The 22,141-nt window shown below is 39.6% G+C and overlaps 1 protein-coding gene across 1 annotated transcript; it reads right to left on the bottom strand.

Moving 5' to 3' along the window:
- Nucleotides 1-8,632: 8,632 nt before the first annotated feature.
- On the bottom strand, nt 8,633-18,883 carry igfn1.4 (immunoglobulin like and fibronectin type III domain containing 1, tandem duplicate 4). The gene is made up of 22 exons (XM_061069131.1): nt 18,838-18,883; nt 17,192-17,314; nt 16,675-16,814; nt 16,239-16,338; nt 15,965-16,046; nt 15,689-15,881; nt 15,442-15,555; nt 15,119-15,287; nt 14,724-14,996; nt 14,352-14,585; nt 13,913-13,960; nt 12,254-12,369; nt 11,856-11,997; nt 11,473-11,766; nt 11,076-11,378; nt 10,613-10,792; nt 10,389-10,517; nt 10,198-10,277; nt 9,804-9,996; nt 9,151-9,447; nt 8,727-9,053; nt 8,633-8,637 (listed from the first exon to the last, which is right to left on the bottom strand). The coding sequence occupies exons 1-22, from the start codon at nt 18,881-18,883 to the stop codon at nt 8,633-8,635; spliced, it is 3,588 nt and encodes a 1,195-aa protein (XP_060925114.1).
- Between the last annotated feature and the right edge of the window lie 3,258 nt (nt 18,884-22,141).

Here is a 22,141-nt window from a genome sequence, read left to right as displayed (position 1 = left end):
CGGTATACAAGTGTATGCGAGTGGTGTGACGTTCTAGCCAAATGGTCCAATGTGTGCGTTCGGAAGATTATAAGATTAAAAATGGGTTAAATCTGTCATTACGTCTGTGGTCTCACATTTTTAAGATTGGTCAAAAGTTGTAAATCCTCTAGTGTGCAGCAGCACTCAGGCTCTAGCGTTTGTTGCCATTAACACTTCTTCTCTGTGGTTTGGCGGACGGCAATACAGAGGAAGGTGTCAAATTTTTGGGCCCTTTTCTCCTCTTACGTTTCAACTGCAGGATGAGTCCCAGCTCAACACTAAGCTCGTCCAACAGCTGCTAAAATCACAAAACTCCAACTGACCATCTGTGTCTTTTTTCTGCTCCAGCATCATACCTCATTATGACTCAGAGCCGCTGCTGGAGTCTCCTCGGGGCCTGATGACTTCAACACACCGCCGCGGCTCATAAATAGGTCAAACAACTAATTACCAGGCAGCTATTTGCAGAATCGAGTGCATCCTGTAATCATGATAGTTTACCGTTTTTTAAACCACATGCATTATTCATTTGTAGGATTAGGATGTTTGTATTGTAGCACTTGTTTTCACAATCTGGTGAATCAGGGCTGTGACACAACTCAACCACACGTTTGAATTTGAGTGATTCCCTGAAATCAGTAACGGGACTTAAAACTTTTAAAGGTTTCATAGCTCCTTAAAAACAAAATAGAAGTGAACGTTCACAGTCCTTTTAGGTTTTAAATTAGACGACAAAAAAGAAATGTGGATAAAAAACAAAACAAATGGAAATCAGATCCTATCTGAAGTGAAAGATTTACTCAGCCAAATATTAAACTCCAGCGCTGGCTTCGTATTTCACTTTCTGTGTGAGCAGAATTCAGATAAGTCTCTGTCACTTCTTTTTTCAGGAGGATTGAATATTCATCAAATTCCATGTGTATTTCTCAAGGGGCCGGTTTAACACTGGTGTATATCGTCTGAATGCAGGCAGGATTATCGTAACCTTGTTCCTCGAGCATTGATTCCTGTATAATCCAAGTGTGGCAGGACAGCAGTAGCTTATTTGCTTCTGCATACCAATCGCTCGTGGAAGAAGTGGAGGCTGGAGCACATCTTCCCTGAGATTGTGTGGGCTGTATAAAACTGACATCTTTTTCATGAAACCACTCTGAGCCAAGTGTGAATGGTTTTCAGAAACACTGTGGTAAAGTGCTTCTTAGAGGAAGCAAATGAGAGGTGTTCACTCCTTGTCCTTCATATGTCTCCTCAGGAAACTTCCCTCCAGTCAAGTGGGACTTTTGACTTTAAATGAAGTTCCAACGTTTTGGGTTATAGTTATTTGGAGGTAATAGTTTTTTTCAATTTTTCTTTGTTGCATTCATAATTCATCCACTCTCACAAAAGCCTTCTCATGTATTAAAGGGTGTTTTCACGCCTGATGGTCTGATCCAAGGCTCATGTCTTTGTTGCATCATTTGATCTGATTAGTTTTCAAATAGAAATTTAGAGAATGTTTGGAGAACATTACAACTTTCTGTCATGAGCAACTTGATGTCTACCTTTCTTGACATTGATTCGTTTTGAGGAGGCTGTGCGTCAGACATTGGCTCGTTGTCAATCAGGCTATTGTATTCACAATTTTTTTTGAATAACGTGCATATAAAATAATTAAGAATTAAGCTGTGCAACATGTCCTCATCTTTCAAACTTTGTATCATCAGAGGCGCAGACTGCAAGAAATCGTGTGAGCTGCTTCTTTTTCTAACTTCTACGTTTAATGCTTTCTCAACTTCCTGCAATCGGTCCGAAAGTCTGAACTCTCCAAATTGACTTACTTCCAATAATCCAAATGGTGTTTCCTTGATCTAGACCGATACAATTGATCCAGACCAATTAAATTGGTTTGTAGATTCGGATGCTGGAACCTTTCACAACTGTTTTTTTTTTACAATCGGACTAAACTGAAAAGATGGAAGGTTCAGACCAAACAAACAAGGTATCCACATGCATAACAGTTTAACCTGTGTGTAAATGTACGTACATATGAGGGAAGGACTTTGTCTGAACTGTTTATGTAATTAAATATAACAGCACTAAACAGTAACACATAAACAGCCACTTACCTACGGCCTTTGGGTCCCGCTTTTTATCCAACATTGCAGCGTTGTCAGTTATTTGTCATATAAAAGCCGTTATCGCTCCCCGGCTGGAACACAAAGAAAAGCTGTCAGCGCTCTGTGCGTTGTGGTTGATGGTTGTTTGCACTTCTCTGTGGCAGGCATTTGAACAATGAAAGCGTTCCCGTGAGATACACAAACTTTATCATCAATCCATAAAGGACAACAATCAAAATGGCTTTCAAAAAATGTTAAAGAAGGAAAGACTTATGTGCTTCACTGTCCTCATATCCCTCTGTGGGCCCTGTGGCGGTGTTTCTCCACCTTTGGGTCACAGCCCTCAAGGCTCTCTTAATAGTAGATTAGTTATTATTATTGCCACAGTTTATTTATATAGCAGAAGAGTGTGTTACTGTAAAACAACTAAGTGATACTGGAGGAACGTGTAAGATAAAAAATTGTCTCAGCAGATGATTTTCTTTATGATTAGTACCACTACTCTGCAAATTCAAATGTTACAGCCGCAGAGGGATAAAAATATAGACACGTCAGTAGAAAAGTAATTAAGTAATAAATAAGTGAGCAAATATATAGACATGGAAATAAAGGATTGCACATAAAACTGTTCAAATAGGCATAGTTCCAAAAAAGGCTTAAATGTTAAGTTATTATTTATGTATTTGTTCTCCTTGGCCTTACAAGCCTTTGGTATCCAAACATTTCAATAATAAACATTTACAAATTTCTATTCTAAACCATTGTAGTGTCAGCACTGTTCTTAAACTGTTTATTTGCTGGTTTCGAGATGAACTGGTTTTAAAATTAGGGCAACAGCTTCCATCCATCTGCATAATGGTTTTATCAGGACGCTAAGCTTGACATATTGATCTTCTAATGGTTTTGTATACTTTTATACAGCCTACCCATGCTTTCCATACAACTGATCCAGTTCCTGCAAAGTGCTTTCAGGTTTTAAATCCACTGCCTCGCGATCTGGCTCTTGAGAATGCCGCTCCTTGCCCAGAATAACAATTTGACTTCTGACACTTTCACTTAGTTCTGGTGCAGTTTTCTTTCTCCCTATCACAACACGACTAAAAGCACAGGTGAACATTGGCTGCAGTTACTTGAACAAGCCTCTGATGAGTTAATACGATCCAAATGAGTGTCTTCTGGGTGCACGCTTCAATGGAGCTTGACCTTGTTTATCGACCACTGACTATCCTGCTGAAAAACCTATAATTTGACTGCTACCCCGACACAAACAGCAGAAAGTGTCGAGACCCCTTTGAGCTTTTCACATTTTTGTTATCCTTGCAGCCTTACGCTAAAATATGTTTATATTCCTGCTCAACACACAAGAACCCCTAATGTCAAACGGAAATTAAATCATCAGAAATGTTAAAATATCAGATTTACTGTTTTTATTATTCAGACCCTTTACTCAGTAAGTAGTTGCAGCTCCCTTTGCAGTGATTATCCTCTCAAGTCTTCTTTGATATGACACCACAGGCTTTGCACACCTGGATTTTGGGGGATTATTTTCTGTAATTCAGATTCACTCACTTCAGATCAGCTTGAATGGGGGCCGTCTGTGTGCAGCCTTTTTCAGGTCCCTCCAGAGATGAGTGATTGGGTTCAAGTCAGGGCTGTGCGGTCACTCAAGGACATTCACAGGTTGTCCTGACCCCTAAACCACTTCTACATTAATTTGTAACGAGTGAAATATTTTCATAACCTTCCCCAGATCAGTGTCTCGAGACAATTCTGCCTCTTAGCTCTGCACACAGTTCCTAAATCATCAAGGCCTCTCCAAGTCATATTGAATGAGGTCAACTCCATTCACAGTATAGAAAACATCTCAAAGATGATCAATACGAGGCACCTGAGCTACATTTCAAGCAATGGATGTGAATACAGAGAGATATTTCATCTAATATATGTATATGTAGGTGGCATCAGGAAAAACCAGAATAGATTCAGAGGCCTCCACAAAGAACATGAATGGTTTGATGAGTATGGAAATGATGTGAATCGTATGCTCTGAGTTTCAGTCACTAGATGAGATAAAACTCTCTAAGCTTTTAGAAAGGCTGCTCCATTCTTTCTGTAGTGTTCCAGGGACTCAAGAAATCAAGGTCAAGGCAGACGAATTCTATTCTGATGGTAACCGTTCTTACATTTTTCTCACTGTCCCTCTGTTTATGTATATATATATGTATATTTATGTATTATGTAAGATAGATATGACTAAATTTGATGTACTTTTGCTTCAAGATGACTCTTGAATAATGGATCGTGCACAAGTATACATTATTAGTCTGTAGACACGCACTTGCAAGTATAGTCAAGGTTGCATGACTCAACCTCTGTAATGGAAACTCCACCATTCTTTTGCCGGTTGGGTCATGTGAACCTAAAGGACACCCAAAAAGGGGTCATGGGCCGGATAGGACACGCCCTGGATGTTCTCCTCATGTATCATCCATGTCTAGGTATGACGTCAGCCTGTCAAAGTGGGGGTGACTAGACGCCCTGCGTGACCCGCGCAGACAGTTGGGGACGCGTTGGGAAACTGTAAATTGGGAATGTGAAATCCCACCTAGTGGCTGACTGCCTGACTGCCTGTGGAGTCATGTGGCTGTGCCAGCAGTTTAACTGCTCATGATCCAAACATAGACGGGAGCAGAATGTCTTTGCATCAGTCTGTTAAGGCAATATATGTCAATTTTGTATATGCCACAAATTCTTAAAAATTGTTTTCCATGATGATTCTAATTGGATGCTACAAGCAAGCGACTGAAACAATACACTTGAAACTCAAACTAATCTCCTGATAGAACCTGTAGCTTCCTCTTGCTTTTGAAAGTGACAAAAACATAGATTGTTCACTCTATTTAAAAAAGTGACAAAAAACATTCCAGGGAGTTTTAGATACATAATTTAATTTAACCAAGCCCTCAGCTATAGGCAGTAAACAAGAGATGACTTTGACCTGCTTTTGTGTGTCAGGACTTGTAGGTCAAGTGCCAGTGGATGCTAATAACCAAAAAAGTGCTTGTGCAGAGTATTTTTAATCTCTGAGTTAGTTGGGTAATTATTTTTGTATCTGCAGAGCCGAGAGGTTAATTAGAGCAAAATGGTCTGAATATCAAGATTATGACCATAAGGCTTTTTATGCGGTTTAATTTTTAGAACCTCAAGAGGAAGAGAACATTTGGTAGAAAAATTATATTTGACCCTGAACATTTCCACAAAAAATGGTTTTGATGTATCACACTTTTGTGCAAACTGATCTTAGGCTCCTGCTAAATCCTGTGCTAGTCACAGTAACCCTGGTTGAAACATGGCACACAGTTGAGATCTTTGATGTCAGAATTACAGGATGATCTCAAAAGCTTCATTTATACTTTTCGTTTGTGTCTAATCAAATCCCAGTGGATTGAGATGATCTTGTAGGCGGCTTCTCTCTGCCTGTTAATCTACAGAATATTCTGACTCTTTTTTTTAATGATGGTTATAGCAATTATCATTTTGACCTAGCTATATAAAAAAGAGCAATATATGCTTGTCATTAAAGTATTACATATTATGGTATTTTGCTTTTGTCTGTAGTTGAGCAGAATTAAATACTGACAACACATTTTAACCCCACTATGCTAGAGAGTTCAGTAAATCAAAATTGATTAAACTGAAAAAATTAACTAAAACCTACCTGTACTGCTACATAGTTTGAATAATGCATTTGACTTGAACCATCCTGCATGAAGGTTCCAACCTCATCATTAAAATGTTCTCCTTGATGTATATTTGCCTCATTCGATGAAAAGTATCCACACCGGTTGTTGAATAACAAAATCGGACTTACTTTCCGTTCTTCTACCTTCCGTTGTCAGTCTTCAGCTTGCACTCGCTCTCTCTCTATCCCGTATTTCAAAGTGGGCACCCCCTTTTTGTCTGGTTCTTAGATGTGCATTGAAAACCCATACATGGCTGAAATGTAGTTGGTAAAACCCATATTATGGCAATGGTAAAAGGCGGAGGTTCATCTTTCTTATCCCAATGAAAGGGATCACTTTGCAGCTGGCACTGTAAATACACTGGGACTGTTCATTCAATCTGTCATTGGACACATCCAGTCGAGGTTTTCCACTGTGACTGTTGACAATATAAAAACGCCTGCATCATCATATATTAATAGTTGTATATATCAGTGTCCCCACCTGTCAGAAAGGGATGGAATCTAGCAAAGTATCACTGATATCAATCTTTTTACTGATGGATATATCTGCACTTGACCTTCACGGTCTAGACTTAGCGAATGGTGGATCCAAGACAACCGTGAAAATCTCCCTCATGCGTGAGTAAAGCATCCCACCGAACGCCTTTGACTGGCAGCTTAACAAGGTCCCAGTAATACGATCGATTCCCCGTGGTCTTCATTGGCCAGTTCACATCAACACGAGACATTTTATTTGGTAAAATAATCCAATAAGCCTCTGAACGCGGCACCCGATTGGTAACCAGTGAGTCACATTGTGGAGGCATTATAAAAAGATGGTTACTCATGATGATGGTGTTGTTGTGTTGTACTCAATGTTCTGAGCAGGATTTCGGGCTCACATTGTCAAAGGTTAAACAAGCACAACTTATGGACAGAGGTTGAACAGTCACGTCTACCTCATAAAAGGGAAGGAACTGCAAGAAAAGCCCGATGACACCAGAGGAGAATCAACACGGAAATCACCCCTGACCTGGCCGAGGAAATGAGGAAAGTACTCAGAGATAAAGCAACAACTGTGCTAAATATCCGCGATATTGTTTGCTTCAATCCACTCTTAGTTGTGAAAATAATGTCATAAGTAGGCATTGGATATATGTTAAGTAGTGCTGTCAAACGATTAAAATATTTAATCGTGATTAATCGCATTTATGTCATGGTTAACTCGCGATTAATCGCACATTTTTATCTACTCTAAATGTCTCTTTTTTTCCATCATTTCTTTTTCGTTTTAATGCTCTTATCAACATGGAAAAGTGGATTGGCTTGCTTTGTGCAAATGTTTTATTTTATTGAAAAACAACATTGCCAAACAGGGCGGTACAAAATAAAATTATAAAGTGCACATTCCACAAACAAGGACTCAGCCTATAGTGCAGTTAAACCATGGCTTAATATTAAAAAAAATTCAAGTTTGCTGTGAACATAGCAGTCAGGCCTCTTATTTCAGAAACAATGAACCATAACAGTTAGGTTACCAAAAAAAGGTTAGCGTATTACTTCTTTGCTTTCAGCCAGCTACTCAAACAGACAAGCAACAAAATAACAAACAAACAAAATACACTGGCAAGTGTCGGCCTACTTTGAAATAAATTAAACACAGAACTTTGTAGGGCTATTTGAGTCCTCCCCATATTTGTGGAAAATGTATGAAGTACCCTATTTTTAAATAAATAAAACCATATAGCTGCAGCCTAATAGTGTAACGGACTGGGTTTATGTTTATGTTTGGTTTTGACGTATGTTCAGTAAAACACTGTGTTGAAGGAGCGTTCTGATGTCTGAGGGTCAGTGAAGGGGTCGGGGTGGAACATGTGACTGTTTGGACCAATAGGATGGGGTTGTTTCGGGATCGGGGCTCAATGAGGAAGTGAAGTGTTGCTGATGTGTGCGAGTGAGAAGTGCACATGTTCGTGTAGAGGATAATACAAGCTACTAAGCCACAAAGAAGTTCCGTGTCCTGTGTAAGCGGGGACGCTAAAAAGCTTAAAAATATATATTTGAGTTGGTTAAAATGGGTTTGCGTTAACGCCGTTAATAACGCGTTAAACTGACAGCTCTAATGTTAAGGTTTAAAGGTTATTTCTGACCAGACATTTTGACCCACCTCCCAACGGTATATACTGTTTATATGAGTATTTTATAAAAGCAGTTAGACGCTGGTTAGATCTTTTTTTTGTTTTTTTGACTGTTGATATGAAAATAACTACTTTAATATTTGCAGTCAAGGATCCTCTTATCGATAAGTTTACTTTGCAGCTCAGATGGATATAAATGGAAAAGAGTGAACCTGGTTCCTTAGGTCTCAATGCACTTACTGCCATGTGCATGGTGTCATGGGATCAGACACGAGCTGGAAACGTGATGCTTTAACTACTGAGATTTTGTCTGCCTGTGAATTTAGTGAAAGATGTTTGCACAGTCAAGCCTCTTTTGAAAAAAAGCACAGGAAACCGATCAGTCAGTTTGTTTGATTTATTGTTGTTAGAAGCTCATATATTTGACAGATGTCTCAATTATTTACTAAACAATTAGTAAACTACAGTAACAATTATGATTCATTTGCATTTCAAAAAAATAAATAAATTTAGCTTTTAAATAATTTAATCAGATTTTACCTTCTCTATATGTATCACAGGCTTTCAATGCAATCGTTGCAATAAAACATTCAATTTTCGTTCTTTCCGGAATCTCGGTCAGAGGAAAAGTTGCATAAAACTTTTTTGCCATTTTATTCTGTGGAGAAAAAGCAGGAATAAGGATTAGAAAAATAATCATATCATGAACTTCTGAATATCGAAATTAACTCTTAATTTAAACCTTACCTCTAACAACAAGTTTAGTGGAACACTCTGCTTTTCCAAGAGAGTTGACCGCAACCACCTTATATTCACCGCTGTCCATCGTCCGAACTCGGAGAATATACATGGAGCAAACTCCAAATGAGTTGGTGAGGTAGTAGTTGTTGTCTGAGTTGATGCACACGTCGTTCAGGAACCAGGATACCGAGGGTGTCGGAGTTCCCCGGACAGCGCACGTCATGTACAGCTGATAACCTTTAGGTGGAGCGTGGACTTTGAGAGGGACCAGGATGGATGGGGGCCTCTCAAGGGAAAAGTCTGTAGAATTAACTCCTTTCGAACTTGCATGAACTTTAAGGGGGACAAAAAAAACAGAAATTTTAAATTAGAAATTGACTATTACTTAAAAGGCAAGATGTTACTGTTGTTACGTGATGACACATCCCACCTCTGTTGCTGTTGGCGCCCCATGTTGGCGAATGAGACGGATCTGAGAGGCCCACGTCGTTCTTGGCATAGATCTGAAAGTGATACTCTATCCCGGGAAGGATGTTGTTGGCTGTGTATGTGTGAGCGCTGAGGCGGTCTGCCACAGTCCTCCACACTCTGCTGTTGGAGTCATGTCGAGATACCGAATAGTACAGGCGGTTGTCGAGCTCCTCGTCAGGAGAGGGCGCCCACGAGATCACCACTTTACCGTCCACCGTCTGCTCCAACTCCACCGGCCCTGGAGTCTTGGGTTCATCTAGCAACAAGTGCAATAAGAAGCAGGTTGTACTACTGAGAGAGGAAAGAATTGTTTTCTAAACCTTTGTATTATTTGAGCTCTTTTTCCCTGTGTTTTGTGGAAACGTCTACTTTCCACTTGACACCCAGTTGCTGTTTTTGGCATTTAATTGATAAAATATTTCCCACCTACTACGAAACATTAACTATTGTTCCTAAACAGAGGAACACAATTGAAAAAAAAGTATTATTTCTAACACATACAATCCTCCTTTTTATAGACCTGAGGGTTGTGATAGTTACATGTCGTTAATTTCAGCACAAAACAACTTCCACCAGCAGCACATGAATGCCACTTGTGTTACTTGTGCTTACCTGCGACTCTAACCTCAACGTCAAACGAAGCCTCGCCCACAGAGTTTTTGGCTGTAATAGTGTAGATGGCCGAATCCGACCGCTTCGATGAGGGAATAACAAGCTGAGACATTCCCTCGGTATTAATGATATTGATCCACTGGGATAATGGCTCATCCTCCTTCAGCCAAGTGATCTCAGGCGGAGGCTCGGCCTGGAGATATTAACGTCAGATAAATGAGATAAAGTGTGAGACATAAGCAGTCACATCACAATGTGGTAAACTCATCACTCAAGACATGACATGGCTGGATTGGGGCATAAAATCCAACAACCGGAACCGACTGATGGATTTAAGATTTACACCGAGCAGCAAGGACACTGTATGCAAACCAGATTTTGGATTTATTCATACCTCATAGCAGATTTTGATCCGGGCAGAATTTCCGGCTCTGACGACAATGAAGTCCTCTGGATCTTTGAAGCAAGGTCTCACTGAAAGGAAAACGCAAGCTCACCAATTATGAAACGCAGACAAGGCAGCAGACAATATGTGGTGGGACAACAAGGTTAAACCATGCACCGTGAATGTGCCTTTGTACGTACTGTTGGGATTCTTTGCACACACCATGGCAGAAGGAGGGCTTAGATCTCCAGATCCTGACTCGTTGATTGCCGCAACCCTGAACTCGTACTCCGCACCCTCCGTAACATCTTTAACAGCAAACTTAGCATCTTGATATAAGATGAAAAGCACGGCGAGGACAAAAGTCAGGAAAAAATAAGCATTTTTCGCTGTCATATCTGATATGTATGCCTTTGTTTCTCACCTTCAATAGGTTCGTTGAGTGCATTCAGGGCCATCCACTCATTCGTGTCTTTCTTTCGCTTCTCTACTTGATAACCGATGATCGGTACTCCTCTGTCGTCCTCTGGGGGGGTCCACGTCAAGTTTATACACGTCTTAGAGGCACTTACCACGTTGGGAGCACCTGGTGGACCAGCGAGTACTAGGAAATGACGAGAAGTCTTATTAATCATGTAAGCGCATTAAAAACATGTAATAAATCAAGTTCATCTGCATGTTTTTACTCCGGGTTTGCACAAGTAATTCCTCTTTGAGATAAACCTCTTTTTATTGTGGGATTTCTACAACAGCTGAATCGTGTGACAGACATTCTGAAGCCATCACAAAACCTATCTGAAGACATTTTCTTTTATTACAACCTGAGGCAGATTATCATGGGATTTGCTGAGGGAAGCTAAATGAGACTTCTTCTTTCCTGCACTCACTCATTATGCCAGCCATAATGCTGTCAGCTGTCTCCAGGGCATCACTGAGGCCCTCGGGGTTCTCTGCGTAGATGCGGTAGTTGTATTTCTTTCCATGAGTCACGTTCCTGTCTCTGAAGGACGTCCTGTCAGCTGAAACATCGCCAAGTTTCATCCACAGACTCTGTCCTGTCTGCTGTCGTTCTATGATATAGTTGGTGACAGCCGAGCCGCCGTCATCCTTTGGCGGGTTCCATCCGATCTCGATCACAGACGAGGTGGTTTCCATGGTCTCAACTGGACCCTCAGGTGGGCCTGGGCGATCTGTTAGAGCAACACAGTGTAACACTTTATATGCAGCTCACACAGTGGTTCCCAGTAAGGTGCACGGTTTGTATTAGATTCTTTAATTTTGTACCAATCACGATAAGCTGAGATTTGGCCTCCACAACACCAAATGGGTTTTTGAGCTGTATTTTTATTTCGCCTGCATCTGTCCGCAGGCAGTCTCTGAGCAGCAGGCGGCTGTGATTGGGCTCCTTCACGATCTTAACTCCTCCTCCATCTTTGATCTCGGTGCCATCCTTGAACCAACTGACCGTCAGAGATTCCTGAGGAGTGTAGGGCATCTTGAAAGCAGCATTCTGCCCCACTCTTACTATCACAGGTTTGGCGAACTTGTGAAGGTCGTCCGGGTCAAACTCCGGTACATCTATAAAGCAGAGAGTAATTAAGTTTAATGCATTTTGCAGCAGCCATTTCCTGCATGTTCTGCAATTAAAGGAGGAAAGTAAATCATACCTCCTACAGTAACCTTTCCCTGTGTACTCTGCTCCCCTGACACAAAGCGATAAAGTCCGGAGTCGACATCTGTGCAGCATTTAATCGTCAGCATGTGAGAGGTTCCCTCTTTGGTTATGGTGACCCCAGCACCTGAGTTTAACTAGCAAATTAAAAGGAAAAGGGAGACCTTGAAACTTTTTTGTAATGCATAACTTAAATTTAATGAAATACTCGTGAACACCATTCCAGACACCATTTGTTAATTTATTGTTTATACTGTGGGATGTTGGTGATGAATTATATCACAGTTTAAAGATTGTCTTCGTGATACAATTAATCTTAATGAAAGTGTGGGATTGCAAATTGTAAGATAAGAATGACCAAATATGATAACAACAGATATGCATGGACTTGACCTGCTCTCCATCTTTGAACCAGGAACCATCACGCTCCAGGTTCATCTTCACTGGTAATTTCGCTGTCTTTCCACGAAGAGCGTAGTTATCCGAGAGGCCACTGGTGATAACGGGCTCTGGACAATGTGAAACAAAGTTACCCTTTTCTTTCCGGGACCATCATGCAGGAGCTACACAATTGGGTTATAGTAATCAACCTCTTATAGTGATCAATTTGTCCCGGGACAAAAGTAATCACTATAAGTGGTTTCCGCTGTATTGGCACAAGAGTCAATATCAGTCAGGGTCTAAATGTCATTGTTGTTTTGCACAAAGAAAATGGTTAATGATATTGTATGCAGTGCTAATATAGTGCATGGTTTACATATTAGATCAGGCGGTTCTGTTCATAAGTTTAGGTTAAATACAAATGACCGTAAGAGGCGAGTTAATAATTTTAAAATCAAGAATAATTATTACGAGCAACAAATATCAAGTTTTGCAAACCTTTACAGAAACCCAGTGGCCTAAATCTTTTAGTCTTTCGTTAGTCTTTTAATATCGGCGTTCTTGTTTGTTGTTCAGTGGTACATATCGGGCATACCACCTCCTGCAACTGCCTGTGGTGGATCACCACCAATGGCTTCCTCAGCTGAGTGGATAACAGCAACAACAAGAGTAAGTCACGTGACCGAGCTTTATTAAGCCACTTCCTCAGTTTTGTTTTCACCACTGTCTCTCTTACCTTCAACCAAATCTCCCGCTGCTGTCGGTGGTTCAGCTGAAAGACAGTTTGTAAACATGTCTATTTATCTGGGTTTTAAGTATTAATAAATAATACCTTCTACAAATCCCTAGCACTTCAAGGACCATTTTCCAAAGTATGCCATTATGTCATACATTTTTGAGTGTGTTTTTCAAGCTTTTGGAAAGTCCTTGAATAGCTGAGTTGGTGAAATCAAGGTACAAACCATAGTGTTACATCAGCTCTACTTAATATTTTGGATAATGAAAGTCATCTCAGTCGAGGTTTTGGCAAAGTGCTAATGTTAGTCTGGCATTGGGCTGTAACATTGCTTCCAGAATCACGTTTCATTGCCATGTCCAATAAATATCTTTTGAATGTACAGAGTTATTTTAAGACATCTTAACCTGTCTGTGGGGGTGTTTAGAAGTCAGCTGGCAATGAACTCACACTCTTGAGATACAGGATCCATTTTGAGGTCATGTATGTTTTACAACTGTCCCAACCAGCCTGCACTTACACCGGCACTTGTGTGATAATGGCATCAACAAGACCAGACATGATGTTAAATGAGATGGATCAAATCACTCGGGTATGATCTCAGGATAGTCTCATGTGCTTTGCATAAAATATTTAAACACATTTAAAACCACTTGTAATCATATGTTATCAGTCTTTTCGCAATTATTCATTCATACATCTCATCTAGTAACTGTGATATAAGCTTGAATTAATATTAAAAGAGTGAATGGAGATAATGAGTCTGCATTTATCAATTCCCTTCTTCCAATATTGTAATAAGCTAGAGCCTTCCTCTGTTTGAGGGAAATTCAAATCATAACAATTAAATCTAAACTAGAAAAAACTGAATTTCTTGTTTAAATCCTGTCACTCATCTTTAAATGCACGGAAAGCTTATCTCCACAATGTCTTACCTGGGATCACTTCCTCCACAGCTGGTGTAGCCGCTGCCGGCTCGCTCACTGTTTCAATCACACATTACAACTAGTTAGTGATCACCATAATCAACAAATCCTCATATTAAGCATTGCATCTAAATTGATCCAACAAAGATTAAATCTCAATCAATTCTTTATTTAATTAATATATTGTTTTGTGTATAAAGTGACTGTATATACATAATACATGTCTGATATATTTTCTTATAGTTTAGGCTTACTACTTTAAATAAGCTTATTTAGACACATTGAAATACAGCAATCTTGATGTTTCCTATGGTTTGTAAAGTTAAGAAAATATATAAAATAGTTACAGAAATCTGCTTAAAGAGAAAGTTAGGAACTAAAATACATTAAATAGGGTTAAACACAATAACCATCCTGTTTAAAAACACCTTACAGCCATCTTTCTTACCTGGTCCGGGATCTTTTTGTGCCTGAGGTACAGCTGCAGGAGCTGGAGGGGCTTCAGGGGGGGGCGCAGCAGCGGCAGCTTCTTTAGCAACTTGAATCTGTTCCTTTCTCTCTTCTCTTTCTTTCACGAGTTTAACTTGTTGTTCTTGGGCCACTTTCTGCAGGTCGACTCCAGCTCCTCCCGCCCTCGTTGTTTTCCTTGCTGCTTTTTTCCCCTTTGGAGCTTCTTTGTCAGCTGATTTAGGAAAAACAAATGCTTTGCCATGTGTGTACATTTTAGAATGCCATAATATGACAGGAATCAGCCACATTTTTCTCAGTATTACAAACGGTTGATTATAATCACTCAGTCTTTTAATGGAGTGAATCTTACCTTCAACAACAAGCCATGCGTTACAGGATTTTATTCCTGCGCAGGCTGAGTAAATTCCTTTGTCCACCACCATGCAGTCTTTGACCACCAGTCTGTGAATGAGTTTGTCCTCTGAAACCTCGATATCGTGCTTCTCCCCTTGTTCCAGTGGCAGATTCTTGCCGAACCACAGAATCTTGGAGAAGGGATTTGACAGGACACACTCGAACACGGCATCTTCTCTCTCCTTTGCCTTCACCTCCTGCAGTTTCACCAGGAACTCCACCGTGGGGACTTAAAAATAACAAGTTATTAGTTTTATATCAATAATATTATCACCATCTACATAAAAACACATTGTTTTCCTTTGCTTTAATTAAGTTTAATAATGAACTGTATGCAAGTATGAAACTTACCCTTAAATTCAGTAGTGAACATATTCACATCCTCTACATCCAACTGGTACAGTCCAGCATCATCTGGCATAAGGTCCCTCATACTGAAAGTATACTTTCTCCCCACTATCTTGAGGCTGTGCTTTATCTTGTCTCCCAACTCCTTTGTATAAGGAACCATGACACCATCCTACAGGGGAAATATACAACAAATATTCACTTCTGGGTTCATGGTTGAAATTGAGGTCGACTGCTCCTGATTTCTTTGGGGTGACTCTCCCCAACCTGTTAGGCGGTTATATGTAGAAGGGCGTCTGGACGTATAATTGTGTTTCCACACTAACCTTGTAAAGGAAGATGTGGCTGCTTGGGTCAATAAGATCCATGTCGACCTCAAAGGTGGCGGAACCATCTGCATTGACTTGAATAGGCCTCAGGTTACTCAGTTCCTTGATGAACTGGGACAGAAACGGAATAAGAAGTAAGTATCAGGGGGGAAAGAGAACTGACTTTCCCTACTGTTGTTGCAGAATGTGTAGTCCATATAACGTCTCATAGAAAAATGCAAATCGTCATGCAAATGTCACAAACCTGAGCTTGTTCCTCCTCCCGCTCCTTCTTCATTTCATTCAGTTTCGTGAGCATACGTCGGAAATCAGTGATTCCATGCTCTGCACAGATTCTCTCGTACTCTTTCTTATCAGCGCTGAGTAAGAGTTCCCAAACCTCCGGATCAATCTCCCCGTCTTTTTTCACGGGTCGCTCAGACTTAGGACGGACCTTACTGGAAATTGAAAATAGGATGATTTGCTCACACAGTCTTGTAAATCTGTAGAAGACACCGTTAATATAGTAGCTCAAACCCACCTTTTCCTTTTTAGCACATTCTTAAAGTTTTCTTCAGTAACTTCTGCTGTCTGTTGCGGGTTCTTGTTCTTTTTGAAACCAACTAAAGGCAGAAAGGAGGAGAATTAAGTTTATCATACAGTGTCTTTAAGCAGCCTGCTGAGTGTTGAGCACTGGAAGGAGTGCTCAACACCAAAGGGTTTTCAGTAGAGCAGTATCACATTGAGGTAAAAGTGTTAATCACCTTCTATCATATTTCTTACATTGCTTTGCATTGCCAGCAAGCAGCCCTTACCTTCAATAACATTCAGAACGACCGTGACTATGGCTTGTCCATATTCATTTTTTGCAAAGCATTTGTAGGTGTCCGCTTGATCCGGCATGACATTTGGCATCTGAAAGAACCAAGACATGCTAAATGTAATGGATATAATGATACCTATGTTAGTTGGTTTAATATAAATATAAATATAGAATTCAACACCGCTTCCATATTGTATGAAGTAGGTTAAGTTGTCATTGTTCTGTGAGTTGTTAAATGTGTCCAGTGTGTGTTGATGGGACTGACTTCCTTCAGAATGTTACAAAAAAGTCAGTGTGATGGTCTGAAGACAGGATGACCTTGATGTTATCAAATCTCCTTTTTTCCTCCCTCTATTTTCTATTTATCTATAATTTTCTCCATGCTGCTGCACAGTATCAATGTGATTTGATAACCCCATATCACTTGCCTCAAATGTATGCTCATTGGAAACGGTATCGTGTTTGGTTTGGTATCTTGAAGTATCAGACACATCTCCGTTATTGCGGCCCCATGTTACAGTTGGATCCGGGTCTCCGGTGACGATGGCTTTGAAAAAGGCAAATTTTCCTGCAAAGAAAGAGGAAAGGTCACCTCATGTTCTAAATCACCTGGAAAAACAGATGCATGTTAATTTAGTGTGATTCTTATTTATATACACACATACGTAATATAGCCTTCACTTTAATAACATAGAACTCATGGCATGATAACACAACAAAATACATCTTTGTTGTTGCTTGTTTTATTCCAAATGGTTTTCAAACAGGGTGAGTGTGGGTGAAACTTTATCTGACTCTTATGAGTTTAGGTTTTGGATGTTGCAATTCTGTGCTGCTAATGTCCTTTCACACAAATTTATGGATTTAAACCATTATTCAGAAGCATGTAATTTCCACCTTGGAGTATTTTGTGTTAATAACGATTCTGTAGCAGTCAGTCCCTACCCTCTTGGATGGTCAGAGCAATTGGCTTGCGGGTGAAGTCTGGATGGTTCTTTCCTTCTGGCAGTGTCTCAATGAACTGTGTAATCATCACGCCAGGGACTCGAGATTTCTTCTTGAACCCCACTGTCAGAGGAAAATGAGGCGTCAGTGACACAATTCATTTGGCAGTTAAAACATCGAAAGTAATGACCATGGTTATATCTAGCCTTCAATCTGTTGTTGTTTTTGTAAATCGGATCATCACTCGCATAAACAATGTGGAGACCCATTCTAACACATGACGTATTAGAATGTTCCATGTTACTCAGTTAATCTTCACTTGGATCCTAACGGTACACACGTGGCTCTGGTGCAGTAGATGAGTCTTGTGTCAGGCGACATTTACATTTACATTTCTATAACGTTTATCTGTTTAACCTTTTTCTTGGGAATCCATGCCTGATATTCAACCTGAGAGCAGATATGTGGTGATGCATCCACATATCTATGCACAGAATATATGTGCAGCATACTGCAGATCAGCTTTTCATGCCTTCACTAGCAAAAAAAAACTACTGTTGATTACCATCGGAATTCTCTGCATCTGGACCTGATAAGGCACATGGGAAAGAGCATGTACAGCACACGTTAACATGGTGTTAGCATTAGATCATGGATTGAAGTGAAGTTATTCAACTGAGAGACAAGAAAACGCTAAAGAAGAATGGATGTATACACTGATGTTTACTGTCACTTGCCATTTGCCAATACACAAAAACGCATGTGCTTTTGGGTTCTGATGCTCATTTTGCTAATATGCACAAGGCTGTAAAGTATTCCAACCCCTCTGCTGTTCAGTGAACACTCTTTTGATCGTTATCCAATTAGCCTTCACCCACTTTATAACCTCCCTTTGGCCTTGAATATACAATGCGAAGTCAAATGATTACTGATGGAAAAATTATGGACTTTCTGAAGAGAGTCTAACTTGAATATTACTACAAATTCCGAAAGTATATGCTTTTTACAGAGTCGGAGCCTTGATACCAGAATTAACCGTTTGATGCATTAAACAGATTAATAATTCCACAAATTATGACAAGTCAATCTTTCAAAATGTTCTTTAGATTTGTCCATTAAAGGTTCAGCGGGTAGAATTTAGTGACATCTAGTGGTGAGGTTTCAGGTTGCAGCTGAATACCTCTCACCTCCCTCTCTCCTTCCAAACATGGAAGAGGACATGTGGTAACTTCAGTTTCAGCCTTCTATCAAATCTGTTAGACTTTGACCAGAAAATGTGTCTTCTAATTTTAAGACATGTTAATTGAAGATGTGAAATATGATTCATAATATTTTGCATTCACATAGTATGGCTTTTCTAACTGCAACTGCATCCTAAGATCCTCAATAATAAACATGTTGGAAGTTAGTATAAACTGTTGTTGTTATACTCATTATTAAAAATGTTTCCTTTTAGATTTAAGGTTTTTGGATCCACTATTTATTTTAAAAGATTCTCTTGTTTTTACCTTCATGTTCAGATTAAAGGCTTTATTTGGGTACTTGTCACTTTCGTGTTTGCTAATGGATAAAAGACCGAAAAATATACTTTTCACAAGCTTGTTCAAAGACTCCTGCAGAAATTAAGATTTGCACTCAATGCTTACCTTGGCCAGCTGCGGTCCCATCCATCAGCTTGGATTTTCTAAACATCCTGGCTCCTTTGATATCAAGATTGATTTAGAGATTTCTTCTGAGAGATTTCTCCAACTACAAAAATAGGATGGAGATAATAAAAGTACATTAGCTGCAGCTCAATTGATCAAATCAGATAGCAGGAAAGATGTTTTCTCTTGAAAGAAAGAAAATGTATAGTAGACTTCAAAGAGACATTCAGCAGGAGATTCTAACAGAACTCCACCTCACAACCATCTAAAACCAGTGATGACAATTTGAAAAATTAGAATAAAATAAACTTTGGCTTCATCTATCTTCAGTAAATGACTTTAATCCACATCATCTAATCATATTTTAAGTTATTCTTTACGGCAAGACTCAATAATTTACTTCTCAATCACAGTGTGGGTTCAGATGTTGTTCTGTGGTGAAGGTGAGTGTGAGAACATAGGCAGGGAATCGCCTGGAGCTAGAATATATTGTCTGGCAGTTCCTTCGCTGTACTGTTTATTCTCCTCACAACTAAATGCTGCTGACGTTGTCTGATCTCTTTGCTCTGAATGAATTCCTCCTCCTACAAGACCAGTTACAACTATAACTGAAAACCCGTGACAGGTGTTTGGGTTTGTGGCGGCAGTGAACTCTGGTTTGTGCATTTTACATGAGCGGCAGAGTTATGCGTCTCTGATCTAATACGAGAGCAGGTTGTAAAAGCAGTACAGCAACCAGACTGTAATATATACAGTAAAGCCTCAAGGTAAATAAGCAAACAAACAGACACATGCTCTTACAGGCTAACTGACTGACTGACAGACCAACTGGCTGTATTGTCACTACTGGAGTGTCTGTTGCTTCCCGCTGTAAGTCTCCAACATGATTTCAAGCTAGAGAACTCGACTGTACGTAGATTCCCTGGCACATTAACTAAACCAGATTGTTGGACCAATTTATAGTTTTCAACAAACCACTTGTTACAGTGTCGACACCATTCACACGTCAATATTTCGATTTGTCAGCCGTTAAACACCTCGAACCCCTCGAGTGTTTTCACAAACCCAGCGGCTCCCAGTTCACCCGCGTGATACTAGAGTGTCGATGGCAAACGGCTGTTGAAAGATGAGAAAAGTGGATTGACATCTGATAGGTCACATGCCAGATAAAACTGTTGAGCATCTCGTCCTGAACATCTTAATAGGTTTGTAAATCACTGTTGACACGAGTGGATCGTGCAGAGCTGACTCGTGCTCATTACATCATCATGTGATTGATATTAATTACACTCAAACTCTTGATAAGTCAGCTTCAATAAGCATCTCACTCGGTTTGTCAATACAGCTAAAATTGTTTTATAATTTTCAGCGCTACAATGTGATGAAAAAAGTTTTGTCCCAATTAGGCTGCAGCTACACTTGGGTTAAATATGAGGAGCACTTTCAATGACTACAAATTGCATGCGTTTAAAAATGTTTTAACAGAGGTCACAGACAGTTCGAATTCTAGTGCTCATTAAACATTTGAGTTGCACTTTCAAGGTTTAAAACTTGCTCCGTGTGCTTGGCTTCTGACACGGTCCCACAGTAGTAGCCTCCTTGCCGTGAGGGCGGATTTTTATGGGTTTCATGTGACCGGTGCTGAAATACAGCACGGGACGGTATGCACTGTGACTGAGAGCATCGTAAAAATGATTAAAAGGAAGACACAGCTAAGGGCATGTTCCGAAAGCACGAGGCTATCTAGGGAGATGGCCCTGATGAAGTGCAGACGCTGACAGTGGCATACTTTCTTAATTTGGGTTATGTTAAGGGCCCCTCTTGCCTTTTTTGGTTTGTAATCAATATTTTTCAGTAGTAATATAGAATAATATGACACAGAATAGTACAAAAACAATTGTGTTAAGGTAAGAGTTTGAGAAAGGATGCTCCTAGATGCTTTTATATGATTAAAAAGACATAAATTTGCGAAACGACTGTAATACTTTAACACCTTAAATGTTCGTAAGATATATAATATAATAAATATTATTGAAATAATTTGAGTTGTCGATCAGGTGACAACACAAACTGCTTTTGAAAATGACTTTTGTGTATTGTTACATTTTCTTAATTATAGGAAATCACCAAGACAACGGTTTAAATTCTAATTTACATCAACTCAAAACTGTGAATTAAAAGAAATTACATTTGTACACAGCCACAACATTTTAATATATATACAATAGAAATACTGCACTTTACACATCAGATCAATTGACAGTCCAGGCAGTTTAATTGCGTTTATAGGCAGACACTTTAAACACTTTGCCAAAATAACTTTTTATAATGCTTGGACGAGATGTTAAGAGTGCATAAGTCCCAGGATTAGTTCTTTGTGAAAGACTGAAGCCAACTTTCAAGAGTAAAACACCCCCATCTAAGACTGGTGCTGAGTGTGAGATGAATGATGAACTTACCTCTGTTCTCCTGGGATCCTCCTGAGTGGACGGCCGCCCGGTCTGATATTGGAGTGTTGCCTCCTTGCTCTACAAGCCTATTAAACCCTTACAGGAATGCCAATGACTCCGCGACCAGCACCCACGTCGTCAGACTGGGTGCCTGCCAAGAAAGGGGATGCTCTTTTGTTTTTGGTTTAAAGCACAACCTCTAGAAAAGAAAATTGAATTAATCAATTTTAGATATGTTTTGTAATATTCTCTCCTCATGGTTGGAATCCTGATCCTTTAAACTAATCATGTACAACTTTTGATTATTACTTTCACTTCTTAAATCTTGGCAAATGTTTATGCAGCTTTAAATTTGACTTTTTTACACAAACACATTTGGGTTTTTCATCTTTGTTCTGATTTGTCAGTGTCCGTTATGTAAGTCAGTGTCGTCATAAGACGACACATAGAAATTACGAGAACAACACAACTTCATATGAATGTTCAGACGCGCTAACGCATCATATTGTCTAAAAATACTTTGTGTTTATTGCGGCCTTGAATAGCAACAGTGACAGAATGAGCAATAAGTGTGATCTCATGTCGTGATTTGGCTGCAGACGTGTCTTTGGAGCGGAGTTCTTTTAACATTACGACATTTAACCTGACACACACCAGATGGTTTGTCACATAGAACCATCTGGGCAAGCTAAATAGGAAACTGATTGGAGAAAATACAGACGTCGTTGAATCTAATCGGGATAAAGGTTTCATCTTAATCTTAGTATATTTACTTGTTACAGATTGATATAATCATTAAAGCCCAAAATAATAGTGAATTAGATATTCCTTTCAACATATACTTGATAGATTTT

Source organism: Limanda limanda, chromosome 4, assembly GCF_963576545.1.
Source record: "Limanda limanda chromosome 4, fLimLim1.1, whole genome shotgun sequence".
Classification (NCBI taxonomy): Eukaryota; Metazoa; Chordata; class Actinopteri; order Pleuronectiformes; family Pleuronectidae; genus Limanda; species Limanda limanda.
The sequence above is the reverse complement of the archived record's forward strand: the minus strand, read 5'-3'. Positions and strand labels throughout refer to the sequence as shown.

What these genes read in the sequence shown, in the direction of transcription:
- igfn1.4 (XM_061069131.1), bottom strand. Translation starts at nt 18,883, where the DNA reads ATGTTTAGAAAATCCAAGCTGATGGATGGGACCGCAGCTGGCCAAG. An exon ending in CGTTCTGAATGTTATTGAAG is followed by an intron (nt 16,047 to 16,238) that starts GTAAGGGCTGCT and finishes TTCTGCCTTTAG; the next exon opens with TTGGTTTCAAAAAGAACAAG. An exon ending in GTGTGCAAAGAATCCCAACA is followed by an intron (nt 10,278 to 10,388) that starts GTACGTACAAAG and finishes TTTTCCTTTCAG; the next exon opens with TGAGACCTTGCTTCAAAGAT.